The 22,657-nt window shown below is 56.8% G+C and overlaps 1 protein-coding gene across 1 annotated transcript; it reads right to left on the minus strand.

The window, feature by feature from the left end:
• Positions 1–19,331: 19,331 nt before the first annotated feature.
• FZD9 (frizzled class receptor 9) lies at positions 19,332–21,959 on the minus strand. The gene has a single exon (XM_008174700.4). It carries the CDS (start codon positions 21,546–21,548, stop codon positions 19,800–19,802), a length of 1,749 nt encoding a protein of 582 aa, XP_008172922.1. The 5' UTR covers positions 21,549–21,959; the 3' UTR covers positions 19,332–19,799.
• Between the last annotated feature and the right edge of the window lie 698 nt (positions 21,960–22,657).

A 22,657-nucleotide genomic window follows, 5' to 3' on the forward strand; every position in this document is an offset into this window, starting at 1 on the left:
AAACCCTCAACCCATTAGACTGGACAGCAACTAGATGAAGCAGGGGACTGGACTCGATGACCTCTCGAGGTCCCTTCCAGTCCTATAATCTATGAATCTATGAATCTATGAAGCAGTTTTTCTCACCCCACTGGATACTGCAGTCCTTAATATACAGGCTTGTTCCTTAAACCTGGGCCAATCCCCTGTGTCAGAGTCTTGTCTTCTTCTCAGTGTCCTGGTTGCTTGCAGTAGAGGTGGGGGCAGGAGAAGGGCCCAGTATGTATCCACTCTGCCTGTTTTATACCCTCAGTCCATGTGCTTGGGGAGCACACGTCCAGGCATGTCTGGGGGCATTGCTGAGTCTCTCCAGGCAAGGTTGAGCAATTCCCCTGGTGTGGCCTCATGCAGGTGAGTCATTGCATTGTAGCTCCCTTGCTGGACAACGGCTGTTCATGGATTGTTTCACACCCCACCCGGGCATTGGTTACTTTCCTTGCTGTTGCCTCTGGGGAGCTAATATCCGGCTGAGTCCCCAACTTACAGCGTGTTTTAGTGACCACCACACAACACAATTCTCATAACTTCATATGCATTAATGATACACATCTCTGGATAGAGAAATGACTGTCAGCGGCTCATGTCCTTTCTCCTGATACCTTACAAGGCACGTTTGATACGTAAGATCACGATGATATGCAAATGAGGACTATGGGGGTTACAGTACACGCCCCCAAGGTATAGAATGTCACACTCCTTCCCTTCCGCCCTGCGTGCCAGGCCCCCTGCTGCTGCAGGGCTACAACGGAACAGCTGGGGAACCTGCGGCCCCCCCGCCACACGCACATTAAACCCCTGCAGCCAGGCTGGGCCTGCCAAAGCTGCCTAAGGGATCTGGACACTGAGCTCCTGCTAGTTCCTAGTGAGAACGGGGCATCTAAACTCCTTGGGTGGCCCCTGGTCTTACTGTGCCCCCCCTTTCACGGAGCAGCAGAAGGGGAACGGATGGGCCAGTGTTCAGGCGCTTGCCGTTCAGTTCCCTGCACTGCCATGCGTGGCCTTGGGCCAGTCAGCCAGTCTCTGTGCCTCAGTTCTCCGGTTGTACACTGGGGTGACAGCCCTGCCGTGCCCTGCCTTAGCGGGGTGGTGGTGGTGGAGGATAACAACCGTGAAGAGTGTGAGGCCCTCAGGTCCTGTGGTGATGGGGGAGATAGATAGATAGATAGATAGATAGATAGATAGATAGATAGATAGATGGGGTGGACGGGGATGGATAGATAAATAACGGGGGTGGACGGGGATGGATAGATAAATAGCGGGGGTGGACGGGGATGGATAGATAGAGGGGGTGGACGGGGATGGATAGATAAATAGCGGGGGTGGACGGGGATGGATAGCTCGACAGATCTATGGCTGGGTGTGACTGGGGATGGACAGATCTCTCTGGGCTCCTCAGGAGGACATTGGTCGGATTCAGTTCAGGCTGATAACAGGGACCCTTGGGTGACAGCTGCATTTGCTCAGGGGTCGTTTTGAACCCAACTGCATTGTGAGGACGTTGCTGTCCCCTTCTGCCCTTCCCTGCTCTCCGGCTCTGCGGTGCGGTTCCTCTGTGACCTGGCCGGGGGGGGGGCTGTTCATCCAGAAACTGGTGCCAAGTGGCTGCAAAGGGGCCCTGCTGCCCCCCTCAGGAATTGTCCCCCCCCATGCATCGCCGAGCCCCCCGCCCAGCACAGAACCCTCCACCCAGCACAGAGTCCCCCCCACCCAGCGCAGAGCCCCCCTACCCAGCATAGAGCCCAGCACCGAGCCCCCCCGCCCAGCGCAGAGCCCCCCTACCCAGCACAGAGCCCAGCACCGAGCCCCCCCTGCCCAGCGCAGAGCCCCCCTGCCCAGCACCGAGCCCCCGCTGCCCAGCGCAGAGCCCCCCTGCCCAGCACCGAGCCCCCGCTGCCCAGCGCAGAGCCCCCCTGCCCAGCATACAGCCAGTGCGGTGCTGCCTGCACTGAGGCCCTGTGCAGGGAGCGCTCTCGGGGACAAGGGAAGGGGATGACCTGGGCCAGTCCTGCCCCCCAGAGATTCCCCTTGGCCAGAAGCCTCAAGGGGCTCTAGCAGCAGGAGCACAAGTTCGGGCAGCCCCCGAGCTGCCCCCTGCCCCAGCAGCTGTAGGACTCAGGTGTGCGGGGGAGCCTGGCCAGGGATGGGGGTCCCATCCTGTCCCACTGGGCTCAGCCCTGCTCCTGGGCACCAGCCACTCACACCCACTGCCCGGGCTCTGCAGGCTGCCTTGGGCTGAGCCTGGGGTCATTGCCAGTGTGGGTCCATAGACCCAGAGACAGGCCAGGGCGGGGACAGGGTACGGCTGGCCCCACAGGGACTCAGCTGAGTGCTTCCCTGCAGGCTGGGTCCTGACTCGCCTCTTGTCGGCATCTTGGGAGCAGGTTTCCGGGGGCTGTGGGCTCCGGGCCCGAGAGCTGCTGTGGGATGCGCAGCGGGCTGGGGGCGGGGGCAGCCTGGTGGGAGATGAGGCTGCATAAGGAGGGAGATGCAGAGCCTTGAATTGGAGGAGGTAGGGGGGAGCCAGTGGGGACACTCGGAGATGGGAGCGTAGCCAGAATGGGGCGCTGGTTCTTCTTGTAATTTTGCACAACTCTTTGGTGTCTTCTTGTGTGTCCGGTACTGCCAGTCCTTCATGCCATGCTCATGATCAGGCAGAAGGCGACTTCTTTCAGAACACAAAATTCTATTCAATGAGGAAAAAGAACTCCCAACTGTAGCTGTTGTGCCTGGGAGTAGCAAGAGATGAATTCCTACTTCTTTCATCCCAGGAAACAGAGCACGTAGATCGGGTCGAACCACTAGTGATGATAAAGAAGAAGAAGTTGAAGTCAAATCTTCATTCATTCATTCATCGTATGATATTCCACTCTGTTCAAATTTCTCTATTCTGTCCTGATCACATTGCTGGTAGTGCCTCACTCTACTCAACTGTAGGTGTTTTCTAAGACAGGCATCTGTAAAAGCTACGTGGAGGTTGAGTAGAATCCAGAAATCACTACTGGGGGGAGGGATCGCTCAGTAAGGGGGGTGGGATAGCTCAGTGGTTTGAGCATTGGCCTGCTAAACCCAGGGCTGTGAGCTCAATCCTTGAGGGGGCCATTTAGGGAACTGGGGTAAAAATCTGTCTGGGGATTAGTTCTGCTTTGAGCAGGAGGTTGGACTAGATGATCTCCTGAGGTCCCTTCCAACCCTGAGATTCTATAACTAAATTTGTAAGAATCAAGTCTGTGTACTTCACCTTTTCAGCTGGCTTAACAAGCACTTCTTGTCCTCTTCACTTAAGGATTCAATATAAGTACCTTCATTAGTCAACTTCTGGACTGAAGTCTTGCTTCTTCCAGTACGTTTTCAATGGATAGATCTCTGATTGATCCAAGTGTAGCTTTTATTGCTGAACAAAGATCTACTACTGTTGTAGCAGATGCCTGGATGACATTGTTTAATGACCCAAGTGGTTTCAACAGTAGACTTACAAGACAGAGAATGGTGATTCTGAACTTAGTAACAAAAGTAATCCACCAGCCTCACTACTTAGATCCACCCCATCTCAGTAGATACTTTCCAAAGCCAATAATAATGGTTGCAGTAATTTTAAGACAACAGCCAAGAATTGCTCATGAGAAGGCCAGTGGGTTTTCCCAGGTTGGACTCATCTGAATTTCAGTCCTAGTGTATTTTCTATTTGTTTCCAAGGCATTCAGTCCTTTTGGACTCTTCCTGGAAAAAAAGAGTATAACTAAGACATTAAATGTATGGCTTTTTAAATGTCTTTTGAAGAGTCTGCAGCTCGTACTAGCGCTAGTTGGAGTAGATGGCCTCTGCAGTGTGTATAGGAGAGATTAGAGTTACACTTTTCTCTGAGCAAAGCTTGTGCTCCACCATGTCTTCCAGAGAAGTTTGCAGCTCCATCAAATGCACAAGCAGCCATCTGTTTGGGGTCCAATTGACAAGCATTTAACTCTTCTAAGATGTCACAGATGCAGCTGATGTGTCTTCTATAACCTGACCATCTAGAATGCATCTACTGGCCTACCACTGACATCAAGATAACATATGCAATGGCTTAATACTTGACACCCATTTGTATCAGTGCATTCATCAGCGATGTATGCACATGTTCTGAATGCCGTGAGAGTTCACTTTTTCAACTGCTGAGTCTTTCACTGTTGCAACACGTGTTCTACCAGTCAGTCCAACTTCAGGATTAATGAGTGACAATGCACTTAACATTGGCCTCCAGTTTGTAGTGTGTGGTGTCTCTTGCTTAATAGAAAGTATGATTCAATGGCCATATTCGTTTGTATAAACTGTGTTGTGTCTCCAGCATTCTTGACAGCCTCATTAAGTTCTTCTAAAATTGGCTTTGACAGTGACTGGCTTATAAGGCTTTCTGTATGTTGATGCAGTTCAGAGGCTTGGTGTTTTGCAGCCTTTTCATATAGGTTGTCAGTATTGGCCTAGCTGATCAGTATGGCAAACGAAGCTCCTCCACTTTTACTATATAAATCCATGGTATGCTCATATCTTGAATACTACGTGCAGTTCTGATCACCCCATCTCTAAAAAGATATGTTGGAATTGGAAAAGGTACAGAGAAGGACAACAAAAATGATTAGGGGTATGGAACAGATTCCATATGAGGACAGATTAAAAAGACTGGGACTTTTCAGCGTGGAAAAGAGACGACTAAGACTAAGGGATATGATAGAGGCTTATAAAATCATGACTGGTGTGGAGAAATTGAATAAGGAAGTGTTATTTACCCCTTCACTTAACACAAGAACCAGGGGTCACCCAATGAAATTAATAGGAACAGGTTTAAAACAAACAAAAGGAAGTATTTCTTCACACAATGCACAGTCACCAGTGGAACTTTTTGCCAGGGATGTTGTGAAGGCCAAGACTATGAAAAGGTACAAAAAAGAACTAGATAAGTTCCTGGAGGATAGGTCCATCAATGGCTATTAGCCAGCAGGGGCAGGGATGCAACCCCATGCTCTGAGTGTCCCTAGCCTCTGTTTGCCAGAAGCTGGGAGTAGACGACAGGGGATGGATCACTCCATGGTTCCCTGTTCTGTTCATTCCCTCTGAAGCACTTGGAATAGCCACTGTCAGAAGACAGGACACTGGGGTAGATGGACCATTGGTCTGACCCAATATGGCCATTCTTACATAAAAATTAATTATAATAATAAAAAAGTGTAGTACAGACACTCCCCAAGATAATGACCTCTTGAGATAGCGATGATGTGAGATAATGACCTTGGCACATAATGCATTTTAAAAATCTTGGCCTACTAGGAAATGTATTTATATAAGTTTCTCAGTCACAAATCTAACATTCTGGAGTGAAGTCACTAAAACATAGTCCAATGCTCTGGCCACTGTTGTTTGTCGTGCCATCGTTCACTCTACTGCTCCATCCCCAATGGCCCTGCACCGTCACCTTCTGCTGCCACCTGCCACTGTGACCTCTGTGAGTCGGTCTCTTGAGGTTCCACCAGCTCTCAGTGATTTCAGCTCGCAGTGGGGGAACCTCACAGCGAGTGCAGGCTGGGCCGTCTCTTCCATGGAAACACTGTCCCGCAGCAGGTCTAAGCACTTAGACCTGATTAGCAGCGATTTCAGCTCTAGTGGTCACTTAACAAACCAAAAAACTCTCTATGGAGCCTACCTTCAAGTCACTGCTATGGATACCCGCATGGTCCCACACTATGCCAACATTTTTATGGCTGACTTAGAACAACGCTTTCTTAGCTCTCGTCCCCTAACGCCCCTACTCTACTTGCGTTACATTGATGACATCTTCATCATCTGGACCCATGGAAAAGAAGCCCTTGAGGAATTCCACCATGATTTTAACAATTTCCATCCCACCATCAACCTCAGCCTAGACCAATCCACACAAGCGGTCCATTTCCTGGACACTACTGTGCTAATAAGCGATGGTCACATAAATACCACCCTATACCGGAAACCTACTGACCGCTACACTTACCTACATGCCTCCAGCTTCCATCCAGGACACACCACACGATCCATTGTCTACAGCCAAGCTCTAAGATAGAACCGCATTTGCTCCAATCCCTGAGACAGAGACAAGCACCTACAAGATCTCTATCAAACATTCTTAAAACTACAATACCCACCTGCTGAAGTGAAAAAAACAGATTGACAGAGCGAGACGAGTACCCAGAAGTCACCTCCTACAAGACAGGCCCAACAAAGAAAATAACAGAACACCACTAGCTGTCACCTTCAGCCCCCAACTAAAACCTCTCCAGCGCATCATCAAAGATCTACAACCTATCCTGAAAGATGATCCCTCACTCTCACAGATCTTGGGAGACAGACCTGTCCTCGCTTACAGAAAACCCCCCAACCTAAAGCAAATACTCACCAGCAACCACACATCACTGAACAAAAACACTGACCCAGGAACCTATCCTTGTAACAAAGCCCAATGCCAACTCTGTCCACATATCTATTCAAGTGACACCATCATAGGACCTAATCACATCAGCCACACCATCAGGGGCTCATTCACCAGCACATCCACTAATGTGATATATGCCATCATGTGCCAGCAATGCCCCTCTGGCATGTACATTGGCCAAACCGGACAGTCTCTACGCAAAATAATTAATGGACACAAATCTGACATCAGGAATCATAATACTCAAAAACCAGTGGGAGAACACTTTAACCTGTCTGGTCATTCAATGTCAGACCTGCGGGTGGCTATATTACAACAGAAAAACTTCAAAAACAGACTCCAACGAGAGACTGCTGAGCTGGAATTGATATGCAAACTAGATACAATTAACTCAGGATTGAATAAGGACTGGGAATGGCTGAGCCATTACAAACATTGAATCTATCTCCCCTTGTAAGTACTCTCACACTTCTTATCAACCTGTCTGTACTGGGCTAGCTTGATTATCACTTCAAAAGTTTTTTTCTCTTACTTAATTGGCCTCTCAGAGTTGGTAAGACAACTCCCACCTGTTCATGCTCTCTGTATGTGTGTATATATATCTCCTCAATATATGTTCCATTCTATGCATCTGAAGAAGTGGGCTGTAGCCCACGAAAGCTTATGCTCTAATAAATTTCTTAGTCTCTAAGGTGCCACAAGGACTCCTGTTCTTTCTATGGAGCCTAATCAGTTCTCTCGAAACAGGAGAGGGGGACAGGTCAAATAGTGCCTGTGACTCTTAGGCAGAGACCACACCACCAAGCAAAACATCTGTGCACCCCCCCCCCCCCCGCCGCCCTCTCTTCACTGGGATCTGCCATCCAAACCCCTGCCTTAGCGAGTGCAGTTCAGTTGAGGGAGACCAGCGCTTAAGTTGTAATGAAAGCGGTGCTGGGGCTCAAGCAAGTTTGTTACTTTCATAACGGATGTGGCAAGCCCAGAGGTCCCGGAGCTGTGAACTGCCGAGCTTAGATGTGCCGGGGCTCAGCCCTGGGAAAAATGAAGCACTGAGGGAGACCCCTTCATCCAGGCAGGCTAAGCACAGTTCTGCTGCCCTTTACTCAGACAATAGGGAGAACAACATTATCCCCATAAGGTGATTTGTAGCCCAACACCTGATCACTGGGGCAGCGCGGCTCTGGCTGCTGGATACCTAGGCAGAGGAGGAGGCTTTTGGGGATTTCCCCCTGGACGGGGATTTGAAGCCCAAAAAGCCGGACATGTCTGGGAAATGTTTCAATTTCAATTCAAATTTCCAGACGACAACTAAATTGGCAACACTGCATGTAACTGGGAGGGAGTGTTGGGGAAATTCAGGGGAGGTGTACAACCTCCCCCCTTCCCCCCCCTGTGGGGGTCTAGGGAAATCCCTGCCCCCTGCTGAGCGACAGACCCCCCCCTCCACCTGAGGGGAGGGCCCAATGGGGGGGGGTTCCATACTGCATGGGGGGAGGGTTCTCAGTGGTGGCAGATGACAGAACAAGGAGTAATGGTCTCAAGTTGCAGTGGGGGAGGTCTAGGTTGGATATTAGGAAAAACTTTTTCACTAGGAGGGTGGTGAAGCACTGGAATGGGTTCCCTAGGGAGGTGGTGGAATCTCCTTCCTTAGAGGTTTTTAAGGCCCGGCTTGACAAAGCCCTGGCTGGGATGATTAGTTGGGAATTGGTCCTGCTTGGAGCAGGGGGTTGGACTAGATACCTCCTGAGGTCCCTTCCAACCATGGTACTCTATGATTCTATTCTATGATCCAGGGCCCACGAACACAGGCTCTCAGGTCTCCCAGTGCCGGCCACTCGTGCTGGAAGAAGGAGCCCAGGTGGAGTAGCCAGCACCTTCCACTAAGGCCAACTGCAGTGGATGCAAATTAGTTCATTTGGTGATTTGCATAAGGCCCTGTCTGCTGCCCAGTGCAATGCAGGGCAGGTCGGTGGAAGGCTCAGGCCACGGCCAGATTGCAGGAACTCTCTGGGGGGTCACTAATCGCGGGCAGTTGGGCCCTGACTGTTCCCTGGAGGTGCCCAGCCTGTGCACTGCTATGCCGAGAACGGAGGCAGACAGGGTGCCGCAGGCAGGGCCCACAGCCGCACACGCACCAGGCCAGCACACAGCAACATGAAACGGCTCGTCCCTCGCCGAGACGCGCTCTCGCAGCCCAGGGAAACGGAGCCGGGGATGGTATTTCTCAACAGATTTGCACCGCAGGGCAGAAATTGCTAGGAAGGTTCACCTGTGAATAGAAACACGCACGCTGAGACTTCCCCTCCCGCCGAGACATATACACACTAGTACACCCTGCCATGCACGCACACACCTCCCCCCCACATCTGTACACCCGGAGCTGCACTCACCCTGAGAGACAGACACACACATGCACACCCACACACCCCTACCTGAATCTACCCTGACAGACCCACAAACACACAAGCTTACACTCCCCGCAAGCCAGACACACACTACGCCTGCCAAGATACACCCCTGCAGTTGACACAAAACCACACAGCTACACACACACGTACAAATGCACACAAACCCATGCAGCACTGCACGCGCACACACACACACCCCCATGCAGCACTGCACGCGCGCGCACACACACACACACACCCCCAAGCAGCGAGCTGGGTTCAAAGCAGAGCCCCTAGCACCGTCGTGGCGCTGGGCTGGATGAATGTTCCCAATGAAGCTCTCCCAGGAGCGCGGTTCCCCACTTGGGCCTGAAGGCGCCAGCTCCCGGAGAAGGGGGAGGCAGATGTTTTATCACATTGCTCTCTCAACTTCTCCTGAAGACAAGGAGCCCCCAAAGGGGTGGGGGGGGGGCGGATTAAAGGCGCTCACAACATCAATCACGCCAGATTGAATCGAGTGCGCAAAGCAGCCTCCACGCTCAGATCTGTGGGGCCGGGGCTGCGGCATCAGGCGAGCAGCAGAGATGTTTAACCCTTTGACTGCTGCAGCTGCCAAAGCAGCTTCCATGGGGTCTTGACCACCCACGAGAATCAGGCCTCTGCCAAGCATCAGCCTCGAACCCCCCCACCCCACACATACAGCCCTGAGCAGCACCCAACATAACAGTTGTCCCCCTGCGGAGCCAGCAAAATCAGCATCACATAGCTCCGGGCCCCCCTAGGGTCCCTCTGGGGGGCTCTGGGCACAGGCCCTGGTCCTGCGGGGGCCCCGATCTCTCATGCTGATGGAGGCTGAGCATGGATCCCAGCGCTCTGGACCGTGGGGCTCTGGTAGCTGCAGTGTGTGGGGGACTGGAGAGGCCAGGGCCGGTTCACTTTGGCCCCTGGGGGCTGGGAGTGGTGACCCTTTGCAAAGCCCCCCCTGCAAGCCCACTCCCGCGAGTGGGCCCTTACACGCAGAGAGGTGCTAGCTGCTGGAGTCCCAGCGAGACAGCTTGTCTGCACTGAGGTTCTCGTGTCTGGTCTCCTCAAAGACGGGCCCTCGCCCGGCTCGCTCAGCAGGCCGGCTTTCCCCAGGGCCTGCGGCAAGGCCGCGTTGCTGAGCGAGAGGCAGAGACTCCAGCCCCTCGGCTACGTCCCATGAGGCCCGAGGCAGTAACTAGCATCACTGGAGGGTGGGCGGAGTGGGCCAGGCAAAGGGTGGCAGAGTGTCTGGCCTCGCTGCGCTGATCCGTGTTCTGAGGGGAACTCGCAGTCCTGGAGCACAGGGCTGCAATTCCCAGCAAAGGCAGGGGGGCTGCTTTATCTGACTCCCTCCTTGGGGTGGTTTTCCTGCATCCTGCTGAGCATGTCAGTGACACGCGTGTCGCTCCCCAGATGGAGGCTCCCCATGTTAATCTGCCAGCGAGACCCATTTCCGTAACCATGGAGCTCGAGCAAGGCTCCTGCACGGCCATGCCTGACTCCCCTGAGCACGGCCCCGGCTGCCCTCGGCAGTGCTGCCCCTACCCCCAGCGGGATCTGGTTCTGGTGTGGCAGTGCGGGTGATGCTGGCGGCGTGAAACTGGAGCCGTTTCAAACCCTGAGTGAAAAGGAGTTTTATTTACTGCCCCCCGAAGCCGCCCCCCGCCCACTGCCTGGGCTTTAACAACAGCGTTTCCCTGTGATGGGAGCCACTTCTCTCTTCTTGCTGGGGAGAGCGCGACCGTGATGCAGCAAAGCTGCTCAGCGAACCAGGCCCAGCAGAGCGGAGCGCTCCCCCTCGACCTCCACCAGCCCGAGGAATCGCAGCCGGCTGCAGCGTTCAGACACATTCACCGCGGCCAGCTCCGGGCCTGCATGGCCCCCGTTACCGTGGTGTCTGACCCCAAGACTCTTGCTGAGGATGTGTCTGCACCGAAACCCTGCGCCAATTTGCCCTTAAATTGGTTTTTAACCCTGCGTAAGTAAATCAGTGGCAACCCGTGCGGACACTCACCTTTCAGTTGGAGAGTGGCGTGTTTTGGGTTAGCTTCAATAGACTCAAGCTAAACCCCCCTAACTTGCTCTTAAAGCAAACGAAGAGCGTCCACACGGGGGTGGCACTGGTTTAACAAAAGTCGTTTAAATTCACAGTGTGTGTTAAACTGGGGTGACCTCCTCCTCTCCCCAAGAGCTCTCCCCAGCATCCGTGCAGGAGGGCGAAGTGCTGAGCGTGGGGGCTGGACCAGCCATGTGTGCAGAGTGGGAGTGCTTCACTGCGCCCATGTAGGAACTGCCAAGGCCGGCCGTACCTTGCCTTTACGTGGGAGCAGCGTATGGGTGCGTTGAAAGACATGGCAAAAAGCTCATCCATCCAGATCCCTCCACGGCTCTCCGCAATGCAGAATCTACCAGCCTCCCGAGAGCCTTCCCCAGGTCCGGGAGCCACAACCCCACGGGGAGCCGGTGGGTGCGGACGAAGGCTGCAGGATCACCGTAGCAGCAGTCAGGTGGAGATCTCTCTGTGGCAGAAGCACCGAGTCCCCCATTCCTGCTCAGGATGGGCGAGAGGGACCCCAGCCCTCACAGGCGACAGACTGCAGGGACGGGGCACTTGGACCTGGCTGTGGGCTCCTGCAGGTCAGCTGCAAAGAGATGGAGAAGGCGAGGCACATGTCTGGCTACCTTGCACTCAGCATCGCGATACGCGAGTGTGTACCCGGATCTGACAGGCCTCATTGCAAACTGACTCTCCCAGCCAGGCGGGTCTGGGATAAGCTGATGAAGGCAACCGGCTTGTCTGAATGGCTAGGGAGTTGCCACAGCACCTCTCTATTGCGGCAATAAAAGTTCCTCATTAGCTCAGAAAACAGCCTGTCTAGCAGCTGGTATTGGCCGCGTGCCTCTTCCTGGAGCGGGCAGAGCGAAGGCTGCCCAGGATGTCACAGCAACCCTGCTCCTTGGGGAGACCCACGCTTGCCAGGTGTTGCTGGAGGTGCCCGGAGAGTTGGTCTTGGTGGAGTTTAACTGGCACTAGCCAGAAGAGGAATGCCCGGTGCTTTCCAGCCCCTGCGCTCTGATCCTGCTCCCTGGGGGAGGGCTGAGGATTGTGCCTTTGAAATCCAGTGGCGGCAGCTCAGATTCCCAAGTGGAGAACCCAGCTGCGGAGGACAGGGGTAGGTGCCCCGCAAGGGTGATGCAGGAGCATCTGGAGAGCGTGGGCAGCCGCCAGGCCTCCTTCCAAGCTGGCGTGAGGGGCGGGCTAGAGTGGGCTCTGTTGTCGGCTAACACAGCACGCTTAGAAGATGCCAGAGACAGCCCTGCCCTGGAGTGGCCTGCAGCTCCCAGCAGGGCACCACCACCTCTCTGCTGACAGGCTCTCTAGATTCTGCGGGGATCCAGATCTGTTCAAAGCCCCAGCTGCTCCAGGGCATCCCAGGCTGTTATTGCTCATCCCTGGGTGGCTGAAAGCCCTTGGCTCTCAGAAGATGGACTTTGACCACCAGGGGACATAACTTAGCCCAAGCCCCAGCTCATGGTATCCTTCACCTGCGCCCCACCCTGCCATTCTGCAGGTGCCTCTCCCTGGCCCACCCCTTTCCGACACACAGCCTGCATCATTCCTCGTTCAGGATCCTGACACAAGGAAGAAAGGAGAGCAGCAGAATACGGACCCTGGACTTCAGAAAAGCAGACTTTGACTCCCTCAGGGAACTGATGGGCAGGATCCCCTGGGAGAATAACATGAGGGGGAAAGGAGTCCAGGAGAGCTGGCTGTATTTTAAAGAATCCTTATTGAGGTTGCAGGAACAAACCATCCCGATGCGTAGAAAGAATAGCAAATATGGCAGGCGACCAGCTTGGCTTAACAGTGAAATCCTTGCTGATCTTAAACGCAAAAAAGAAGCTTACAAGAAGTGGAAGATTGGACAAATGACCAGGGAGGAGTATAAAAATATTGTTCAGGCGTGCAGGAGTGAAATCAGGAAGGCCAAATCACACTTGGAGTTGCAGTTAGCAAGAGATGTTAAGAGTAACAAGAAGGGTTTCTTCAGGTATGTTAGCAACAAGAAGAAAGTCAAGGAAAGTGAGGGCCCCTTACTGAATGAGGGAGGCAACCTAGTGACCGAGGATGTGGAAAAAAGCTAATGTACTCAGTGATTTTTTTGCCTCTGTCTTCACGAACAAGGTCAGCTCCCAGACTGCTGCACTGGGCAGCACAGTATGGGGAGAAGGTGACCAACCCTCTGTGGAGAAAGAAGTGGTTCTGGACTATTTAGAAAAACTGGACGAGCACAAGTCCATGGGGCCGGATGCGCTGCATCCGACGGTGCTAAAGGAGTTGGCGGATGAGATTGCAGAGCCATTGGCCATTATCTTTGAAAACACATGGCGATCGGGGGAGGTCCCAGATGACTGGAAAAAGGCTAATGTAGTGCCCATCTTTAAAAAAGGGAAGAACGACGATCCGGGGAACTACAGGCCAGTCAGCCTCACCCCAATCCCTGGAAAAATCCTGGAGCAGGTCCTCAAGGAATCAATTCTGAAACACTTAGAGGAGAGGAAAGTGATCAGGAACAGTCAGCATGGATTCACCAAGGGGAAGTCATGCCTGACTAACCTAATTGCCTTCTATGAGGAGATAACTGACTCTGTGGATGAGGGGAAAGCAGTGGATGTGTTATTCCTTGACTTTAGCAAAACTTTTGATACGATCTCCCACAGTATTCTTGCCAGCAAGTTAAAGAAGTATGGGCTGGATGAATGGACTGTAAGGTGGATAGAAAGCTGGCTAGATCGTCGGGCTCAACGGGCAGTGATCAATGGCTCCATGTCTAGTTGGCAGCCGGTTTCAAGTGGAGTGCCCCAAGGATCAGTCCTGGGGCCGGTTTTGTTCAATATCTTCATTAATGATCTGGAGGATGGCGTGGACTGCACTCTCAGCAAGTTTGCAGATGACACTAAACTGGGAGGAGTGGTAGATACGCTGGAGGGTAGGGATCGGATACAGAGGGACCTAGACAAATTAGAGGATTGGGCCAAAAGAAACCTGATGAGGTTCAACAAGGACAAGTGCAGAGTCCTGCACTTAGGACGGAAGAATCCAATGCACTGCTACAGACTAGGGACCGAGTGGCTAGGTAGCAGTTCTGCAGAAAAGGACCTAGGGGTCACAGTGGACGAGAAGCTGGATATGAGTCAACAGTGTGCTCTTGTTGCCAAGAAGGCTAACGGCATTTTGGGCTGTATAAGTAGGGGCATTGCCAGCAGATCGAGGGATGTGATCGTTCCCCTTTATTCAACATTGGTGAGGCCTCATCTGGAGTACTGTGTCCAGTTTTGGGCCCCACACTACAAGAAGGATGTGGAAAAATTGGAAAGAGTCCAACAGAGGGCAACAAAAATGATTAGGGGGCTGGAGCACATGACTTATGAGGAGAGGCTGAGGGAACTGGGATTGTTTAGTCTGCAGAAGAGAAGAATGAGGGGGGATTTGATAGCTGCTTTCAACTACCTGAAAGGGGGTTCCAAAGAGGATGGAGCTCGGCTGTTCTCAGTGGTGGCAGATGACAGAACAAGGAATAATGGTCTCAAGTTGCAGTGGGGGAGATTTAGGCTGGATATTAGGGAAAAAAATTTCACTAGGAGGGTGGTGAAGCACTGGAATGGGTTCCCTAGGGAGGTGGTGGAATCTCCTTCCTTAGAGGTTTTTAAGGTCAGGCTTGACAAAGCCCTGGCTGGGATGATTTAGTTGGGGTTGGTCCTGCTTTGAGCAGGGGGTTGGACTAGATACCTCCTGAGGTCCCTTCCAATCCTGATATTCTATGATTCTATGATTCGTATTACCCATGCCCCTCCAGCATGCCTCACGCCCCTCCATCATCCCCATCCCCCGCCATCGTCCCCCATCCTTCCATCCCCCTCCATCATCCCCATCCCCATCAACCCCCTCCCTCCCATCCCCCTCCATCATCCCCCACGTTCCCCATCCATCATCCCCCATCCTCCCATTCCCCCTCCGTCATCCCCCATGTTTCCCACGCCCACATTCCCTTGCGGGAAGGAATGAGATTCTGCAGGGCTGAGGCAGGAACCCCTTGGCCAAGCCAGACAGCCGGGGACTGGCCCCAGCAGAGCGCCCGCTGGGCATGCCAGGACCATGCTGCTGTCGCGAGTCAGCCGGCCCTGCAGACCAGCATGTCCCCAGCTCAGGGCTCACCAGGACACAGTGGGTGAAAGGCTCAGTGCTCATGCAGCGGGAGCCAGACCCTGTTTCTCCAGGTCCCATTTGTCAGGGTTGGGATGGCCATGAGAGGCAGCCAAGCAATGGCGGGGGTGTGTGTGTCAAGACTGGTAGCAGGCCCTTCTCCTTTGTGCCAGGAGTCCGCCCTTTGCCTGCATGGCCTGCTGCAGGCAACCTGACCCGTGTAACACGAACCGGCCTGTCTGCAGCCTCCCAGCCTTCACCATGGCGACCATGGGTCCAGCATGCAGCAGCTACGTGGGCTGCGATGCAGTGCTGCAGGCGAGGCTACGCAGTGAACCCAGCACCCAGTACAGCCACCTCCCCCTTGCTGTCTCTCACCTGGGCCCTCCTGCCTTATCCCTCCTCCTCCAGTTCAGAGCAGGAGAAACCTTCCCCTTCTCAGGGCCCGAAGTGAGGGCCGGGGCCCAGGGGCCTGACAGAGCACGAGGCAGGGTGGCTCTGGCGTCTTTTAGCCCTCGCATTTGCAGCTCCATTCAGCCTTGGATTAGGCTGGCTTCTCAGGGCACTGCCCCACAGTGGCTGGGGCTGGCCAGGGTCCCCCAGCAGCTCCTGCCTTTGGGGCACCTATGGAGGGGTCCAAGTGAATCCCCCTTGGGGGCGCAGCTCTCCTCGCTGTGACAGGGGGTGGATCGGACCTCCTGTGCAATGCCATGGGGTTAGTGGGGTTGCCCAGAGGTGGGCAGAGAGGGCCCCTCACAGCAGTGCTGGCACCGAGCAGAGGGCACCCCCTGCAGCGAGCGTGTTAACGAGCCGAGCGCTGGGCTAGGGCCTGTGCAGTGCAGTGAACCATACCTGGGAGATAAACAGTGTCATGATTGCTTGTTCCCGTGCTCCCTGGGCCTTAACCAGCTGCGGGTACATTAGCACCAGCTGCTGGGGGAGCCCTTCACCCCGCCTGCCCCAGGCCGGCCCTGCCCCAGGCCCCTTTCCTGCCAGTGAGGGCGTGGGTAGCGCCTTGCCCATGGCAGGATGTCCTGCAGCTGCTCTTTGTAGCAGGGCTGAGATCCCGTGGGCGGGGAGGAGCCCAGTGCAGCAGGGGGTGGAGGGGAAGCTCTCCAGGTGAGCGTGGGGGAGATCGCAGGAGCTGGTGGATGTTCAGGGGCCGACTCCAGGCCAGCTTCCCCCCTCCCCGCTCTCCCCCGCAGCGCGAGGTGGCGTGGGGCACCCACAGAGCTGGCTTCTCCACCGCCAGAGCTCTCGGCATTCTGCCCCCTGCCCCCCCCGCACAGGGGGCCAAGGGGGAGAGGTGGCAGGTGGAAATGCCAACTGGTTGCACTGACCTGTGCACGGAGATCCCAAAGCCAGGGGCTGCAGGCACAGAATCTGCTCCAGGTCCTTCTCCTCTGCAGGGCAGCTGCTGGCAGGAGTGCCTGGGAGCACGGTCCTCCTCCCCTCACCCCAGGGGCCGGTCTGAGCCAGCCCCGCAGGCCCTAAGGCAGCTCCCAGTAGCTGGGGCTCTTCACTCAAGCCAGGCAGGGCCCGCTCACGCCCTGAAACAGGCCCCACCTCCACACATAGCTCCCTGCCCATTGGTGCATCCCCCAGGCCTTGCTACCCACCTACCCCTGCCCAGGGCTGTGCGACTCCCAGCTGACAGCACCTGCACCACGAGGCCCTACTCAGGGGCTGGCTGGCCGCCCTGCAGCCTCGAGAACGGGACTGTGACCCCAGCAGCCTCGGGCCTATTTCCCAAGGGCCCTGCTCTGCGGCAAAGCTGACGTGACAGGAGGCAGGTGCCGCAGGACCAGTTCCTCCCGCCAGCTCTGCGGCAGCCTCCCGCCCCGTGGCACGTCTCCTACCCCCGCAGCCAGCTCTGGGCAACCTGCACAGCAGAGCCCGGGTCCTTTCTGGCTTCTTCATAAAGGGACCTGGGAGCTTTGTTCTGAATCCCAGGCCTCTGCCCACCTCCGCCAGCCAGGTCGGTCTGGTCCTGCTGGAGGGCTGCCTGCAGTACCTCTCCCCCCCGTGAGCTTTAGACTCTGTGCCCAAGAGGCCCCCCCACCTGCCCACATTTTAATGCTCTTGGCTCTCCGCTGGCCATGCTGCGCCCGCTCTCCAGTCGCCGCAGAGCCCTGCGGGGAAACCGCCCGCTGGGACAAACCCTCGCAGCCTCTGTTCTGCCCCAGGCAGAGGAAAAGAGCCCGGGCTCCCGGCATGTTTAACTCTGGAGTCACCGGAGCACGGGGCACCGCTGAGCCCTTAGACCGCTCCAACCTGGGGCCAGGGCAGGAATAACGGCACCTTTTGCGCCCCGTGGCCCAGTCTGAGAGCAACTCAAATTCCTTCCTGGAACCAACGTGATGGCCTCAGCGTAGGGCCCGATCCTGCTTCCACGGCGTCACGGGGAGTCCTGCACACCAGGGGCAGATGATCCAGCCCTTTAACGAGCATGGCCCCGCTAGCAAGCGACCTGGTGCCAGGACTGTGGTTCAGCCCCAGGCCCAGCCCCACGCTAACACACACAGGCAGGCCCAGTGACCCATAGCGTCAGGACACAGGCAGCCAGCACAGGTGCACACACCAAGACACGATAATGCGTGCGCGTGCACCCACGGGGACACGGTCACGTGCACCCAGCTACGTACACAGTGCTACATGCGTGAGTCAACCGCACGCCAAAGGCACAGAGGTGCACCCGGACCCACGCAGCGTTTGGGCAGCAAATTCCTCACTTCTCCCCACGCCCCATGGCTAGCTCCCCGCTCCCCCTTCCCGCAGGAAGCTCATTCCACCAGCTGGGCGCTGAGTTTCTCTCCGGACAATGGGGAAGCCGAGATGGGACTTGTAACCAGATCAGAGGATAAATTAAGCCGCACAAGTTTCCATTCTCTGCACCTCAAAGCCAAGCTGAGCCCCTCCCCCCTCGGCCTGGAGCCCACCTCCCCACTCAGACCCCAACGTTCTCCAGTCGGGCTAGGGACACCCCTCCATACTCCCCATCCAGTCAGCCCCCAAATGCCCATGTCCCCTTTCCCTCTCCCCCTCACACAACCCCCACCCCTTTCCCAGGCACTGAATACCCCCTGTTCAGCCCCAGAGCTTCCCTATGGAGCTAAATTCCCCTCCCCATGCTGGCCCGGGGCGTGCACTCAGGACTTTTCCGGGGGGAAAGCAGACAGACGTGTTTCCCCTCCGCTGTCCAAGGCCTGGGGCTCCCCCCGCGTGGTTATTCGCCTGGCATTGAGCTCCGGCGGTGCGAGGTACCAGCACAAATCACCTATGGGGAGCCGAGTGGAAAACATTATTCACGAGCCTGACATTCGGCATGAAAACCGGTCTCCTGCGGCGGGAGGGGGGGGCGGGCGGAGCAGGGAGCCAAAACTAGCACTGGGGAGCCATACAGCTACCCCGGCCAAGGGGAGGGGGAAGGGAGCGTCCCTGGGGCGGGTGAGTAACCCAGTCTCCAGCTCCAGGAGGAGTGAATCGCCCGGCAAAACAAACAGTCCTGGAGTCAGACTGGCCCCAGGTCACCCCCCCACACACACACGCCTCCCAAATCGGACCCGTTTACAAAACAGCCGCCTACTGCTCATTGGCTGCCAGCTGCATCTCCTCCCCGGGGAACACATGCCTCCTTTCCCCCAGGGGAGCTGGCCGGGCAGTAGCAATGGCAAAGCAGAGGACCAGGGTGGGGGGAGCTGTGGTCCATGCAGGAAGGGAGCCTGGGGCTTTCCTCTGAGCAAGTATAACAGACAGCTGGTGTGTAAGCCACACGGCCAGCCTCCCAGGAGAGCTGTGCGAGGACACTCTGGGGCTCGGGCTGGCCAGGGCAAAGGGTGCAAGGACTGAGCGGTGTGGGGAGCCCAGAACTAACTAGGAGGCGGGTGGGCTGCAGGTCAGAGCAGCAGTGGAGCTGTGGGGGGCTCAGGTGTGGGACAGAAGGGGAGCTGCAGTGTAGGGTCAGGCTGTGCGTGCCCACACTCACCCGCACCACTGTCCCCTCTGGCACAAGCGACGCTCCCCTCTGCAGCTCACCACCCCCTGCCACTCGTCCAGGGGACAGAGCTGAGGGCGGCCCGGCCCATCGTCCTGACCCCCGCACCCCTAGAGTCCCTCTGCTAACTACCAGCCCCACTTCTAGCGCTCGGCTAGCACAGCCCAGCCCCCGATCTCTTCACCAGCCCGGTACCATTCGGGTCACCCCCCAGCCCTCAACCCCCCCAAACAGCGCAAGGCTCAGTTGAAGTAACACATCAGGGTTTATTGTTTCCATTCCTTGCAGCTAATGATTAAAAAAAGTTCTAAAATAAATTACAGAATTAAATAACCTCAGGTTGGATTATTCCCCCCCACCCCCAAACCAAGGGTTAAACCAGTCACTGGGTTTGGCAATAGCAACAAAACAAAAACACTCTAGGAAAAGCAGCTACCGGTTTAGCAGGTATCCCGGGCCAAAACCCTCTGCCAGGGAGCTCCCTTCGGGTCCCTCGGCTCTAGTACCCACATGCCAGGGTGCATTTGCCCCCTCACAGTCCAACCTCCTCTTTTCCCCTCTCCGCCGTTCAGCTCTGAGTGAGCTCCGTGCTGTTGGCCTGCCCTGTCCCCCCAAACAGCTGGGCATGCACTCAGCAGGTCCCTTCTCTTCCCTCCTAGTCCCTTACCCGTGAGATTCTCTGTGCTGCGTCCGCAGTCAAAGGGAGACCCCCTTCTAGACGTGCGTGGGATGGTCCAGGTAAGGGTCTGTTTTGGTCATGTGTAACGTGACCGTAGGGGCTTTGTAATGGCAATGCGCCCCAGTGCAAGTGACCCCGCTGCAAGGCTTCCCCCTAGTCCTCATGCCCAGTTTTCTGTTGCACAGGCTCTGCCAGGTCTGGAGCGTCTTGGAGCTCCACACCCACACACCACTGGTGATGCCCACCACCAGCGACATGAAAATCTTTAGCATAAAGACAGCCACGGTGGGTACCGAGGCTTCCAAAGAGCAGTGGGTGCTGCGCCTGCCGGGGAAGGCCATGCAGCCGTGCTCCAACGCCCTGAGGTTCCAGTAATCCATATTGAGCCGCTCGTAGAAGTAGCAGACGATGACGCAGGTGGCCGGGACGGTGTAGAGGATGGAGAAGACCCCAATCTTCACCATCAGCTTCTCCAGCTTCTCTGTGTTGGTGCCTCCCGTCTTCATGATCTTCCGGATGTGGAAGAGGGCGACGAAGCCCGTGAGGATGAAGGAGGTGCCGATCACCAGGTAGCAAGAGAGCGGGATGAGCACGAACCCCGTCAAGGCACCGACGTCCATGCTTCCCACGTAACAGAGCCCGGTGAGCTCATCTCCTGCCACCTTTCGCATGGTGAGGATGACAATGGTCTTCATGGCTGGGATGCCCCACGCGGCCATGTGGAAGTAGCTGCTGTGGGCTTCGATGGCCTCGTGTCCCCATTTCTTCCCAGCTGCCAGGAACCAGGTCAAGGTCAGGATGACCCACCAGAGCGAACTGGCCATGCCGAAGTAGTAGAGGATGAGAAAGACGATGGTGCAGCCGGTGCTTTCTAGCCCCTCCTGAATGATGTACAGCTCCCCGTTCTCCCGGTCACAGGCTATGTTCTCAGCCCCAGCCACTGAGCGAATGATGAAGGCCACCGAGTAGACGTTGTAGCACATGGAGAGGAAGATGATGGGTCTCTCCGGGTATTGGAACCGGTGTGGGTCTAGCAGGAAGGTGAGCACCGTAAAAGCCGTGGAGACAAAACACAGCGTTGACCAAACTGCCATCCATATGAAGGCAAAATCTTTGTCCTCCCGGGACCAGTACACATCCACCCCAGGGGAGCATTTGGGGGCACAGGAGAGGCTCTTCTCCACGTACTGGAACTTCTCGGGGTTTTCACATGACCCCAAGCTGTTCGGCCCCCTGCCCTCTCCAGTCCCCGAGGGCCTGGGGCGCGGCGCCACTGGGAGCATGCCCTGTCCCTTCGGAGCGTCCCCAGGGGTGGCGTTCTCGGGTGCCTCCATGCACAAGGCATTGGGATCATTCTTGGTAGGCAGCTTGCTGCAGTCTAGGGACTCCGGCCAGCCAAAGTTGAACTGCTCCATGATAGGGGCGCACTTGTGCCGGGCCTGCTCACACATGGGCTTGCAGGCCGGGATGCTGGTGCTCACCTGGTCCGTGCACATGGGGGCGTAGAGGGAGCAGAGGAAGAAGCGCAGGTGGACATGGCAGCCGTACTCCACCAGGGGGGCAAACTCGTGCAGCTTGATGGCCGCCTCCCGCTGGTTCTCGTGCCCCATGTAGTTGGGCATGCGGGTCATGTTGTAACCGATGCCCTGGCACATGGGGATCTCGATGGGCTGGCATCTGGCCTCGCGGCCCCGCTCGATGTCGTACGAGCCGATCTCCAAGGTGGAGGCCACCACCAGCTGGCACAGGAAGGACACGATGATTTTCAGGCGCAGGGCTGCCATGGCCGGCTCCTGGCACGTCCCGGGCACCCCGCTACCGCCAGGGCTGGGTGCTGCCAGGGCGCTACAGAAACGCCCCCATCTTGCCCCAGGCACGGAGAGCACCAGCCAGGCAACCCCCTGGGCGCGCCGCCTCGCTAGCCCCGGGCTGGGCAGCGCCCCCCGGCCAGCCCCATGGCAGGGGCCGGCTCGCTCGCCGCTCCGCAGCCGGCTCCCTCCCGCGGCACCGGGCACCGGGCACCGGGCACCGAGCCCCGGCCGGCGGCTCAGAGCGGCGCCGAGGGGCTGCTCCCCCCGCGGGGCGCCCGGCCGCGCCGGGGCTCCATGCGCCGGGCACAGGCGGACGCGCCGGGTCCGGGGATCTCGGAGCCGCCGCCGCCGCCGCCGCCGCCGCTCCTGCCTCCGCGGCCGCTGAGCCGCCGCCAGCCCCCGGAGCCGGCTACACCCCCGGGAGGGCGGGCCCGGCCGCCGGGACCTCCCCCAGGGCGGGGGCGGCTTAAAGGCGCAGGGGCTGCGGCGCTGCCCGCCCGGGGGGGCCCCGCGCCCCGGCTGCGCCTCTGCGCTCCGGCGGGGGTGCGGCTGGGGACGGGCGGCGAGGAGCGAGAGCCCGATCGGCCGGGGGCAGCACCGGAGACACCCCCCTGGCCACGCCTTACACCGTCCCCCGGGCCCCCTTTGCCCCTCCGGGCCCCCCTTACACCCGCCCCTGCACCCCCTTATACCCCTCCTGGCCCACCTGGCACCCCCTTAAGCCCCCTTGGCCCCCCTTACACCCACCCCCTGGCCCCCCTTACACCTCCCTGCACCTCCCCTTACACCCAGCTCCGGTCCCCCTTATACCCCACCTGGTCTCCCCCTTACACCCCCTCCTGCCCCCTGCACCCCCTTAAACCTCCTTGGCCCCCCTTACACCCACCCCTGTCCCCCTTACATCCTGCACCCCCTTACACCCCTCCTGTCCCCCGTAACCCCCCTGCACCTCCCCTTACACCCAGCCCCTGTACCCCCTTACACCCCTCATGGTCTCCCACTTACACCCACCCCTGCACCCCCTTACACCCCTCCTGCCCCCTGCACCTCCTTAAACCTCCTTGGCCCCCCTTACACCACCC

This window comes from Chrysemys picta, chromosome 19, assembly GCF_011386835.1.
Source record: "Chrysemys picta bellii isolate R12L10 chromosome 19, ASM1138683v2, whole genome shotgun sequence".
Lineage (NCBI taxonomy): Eukaryota > Metazoa > Chordata > Testudines > Emydidae > Chrysemys > Chrysemys picta.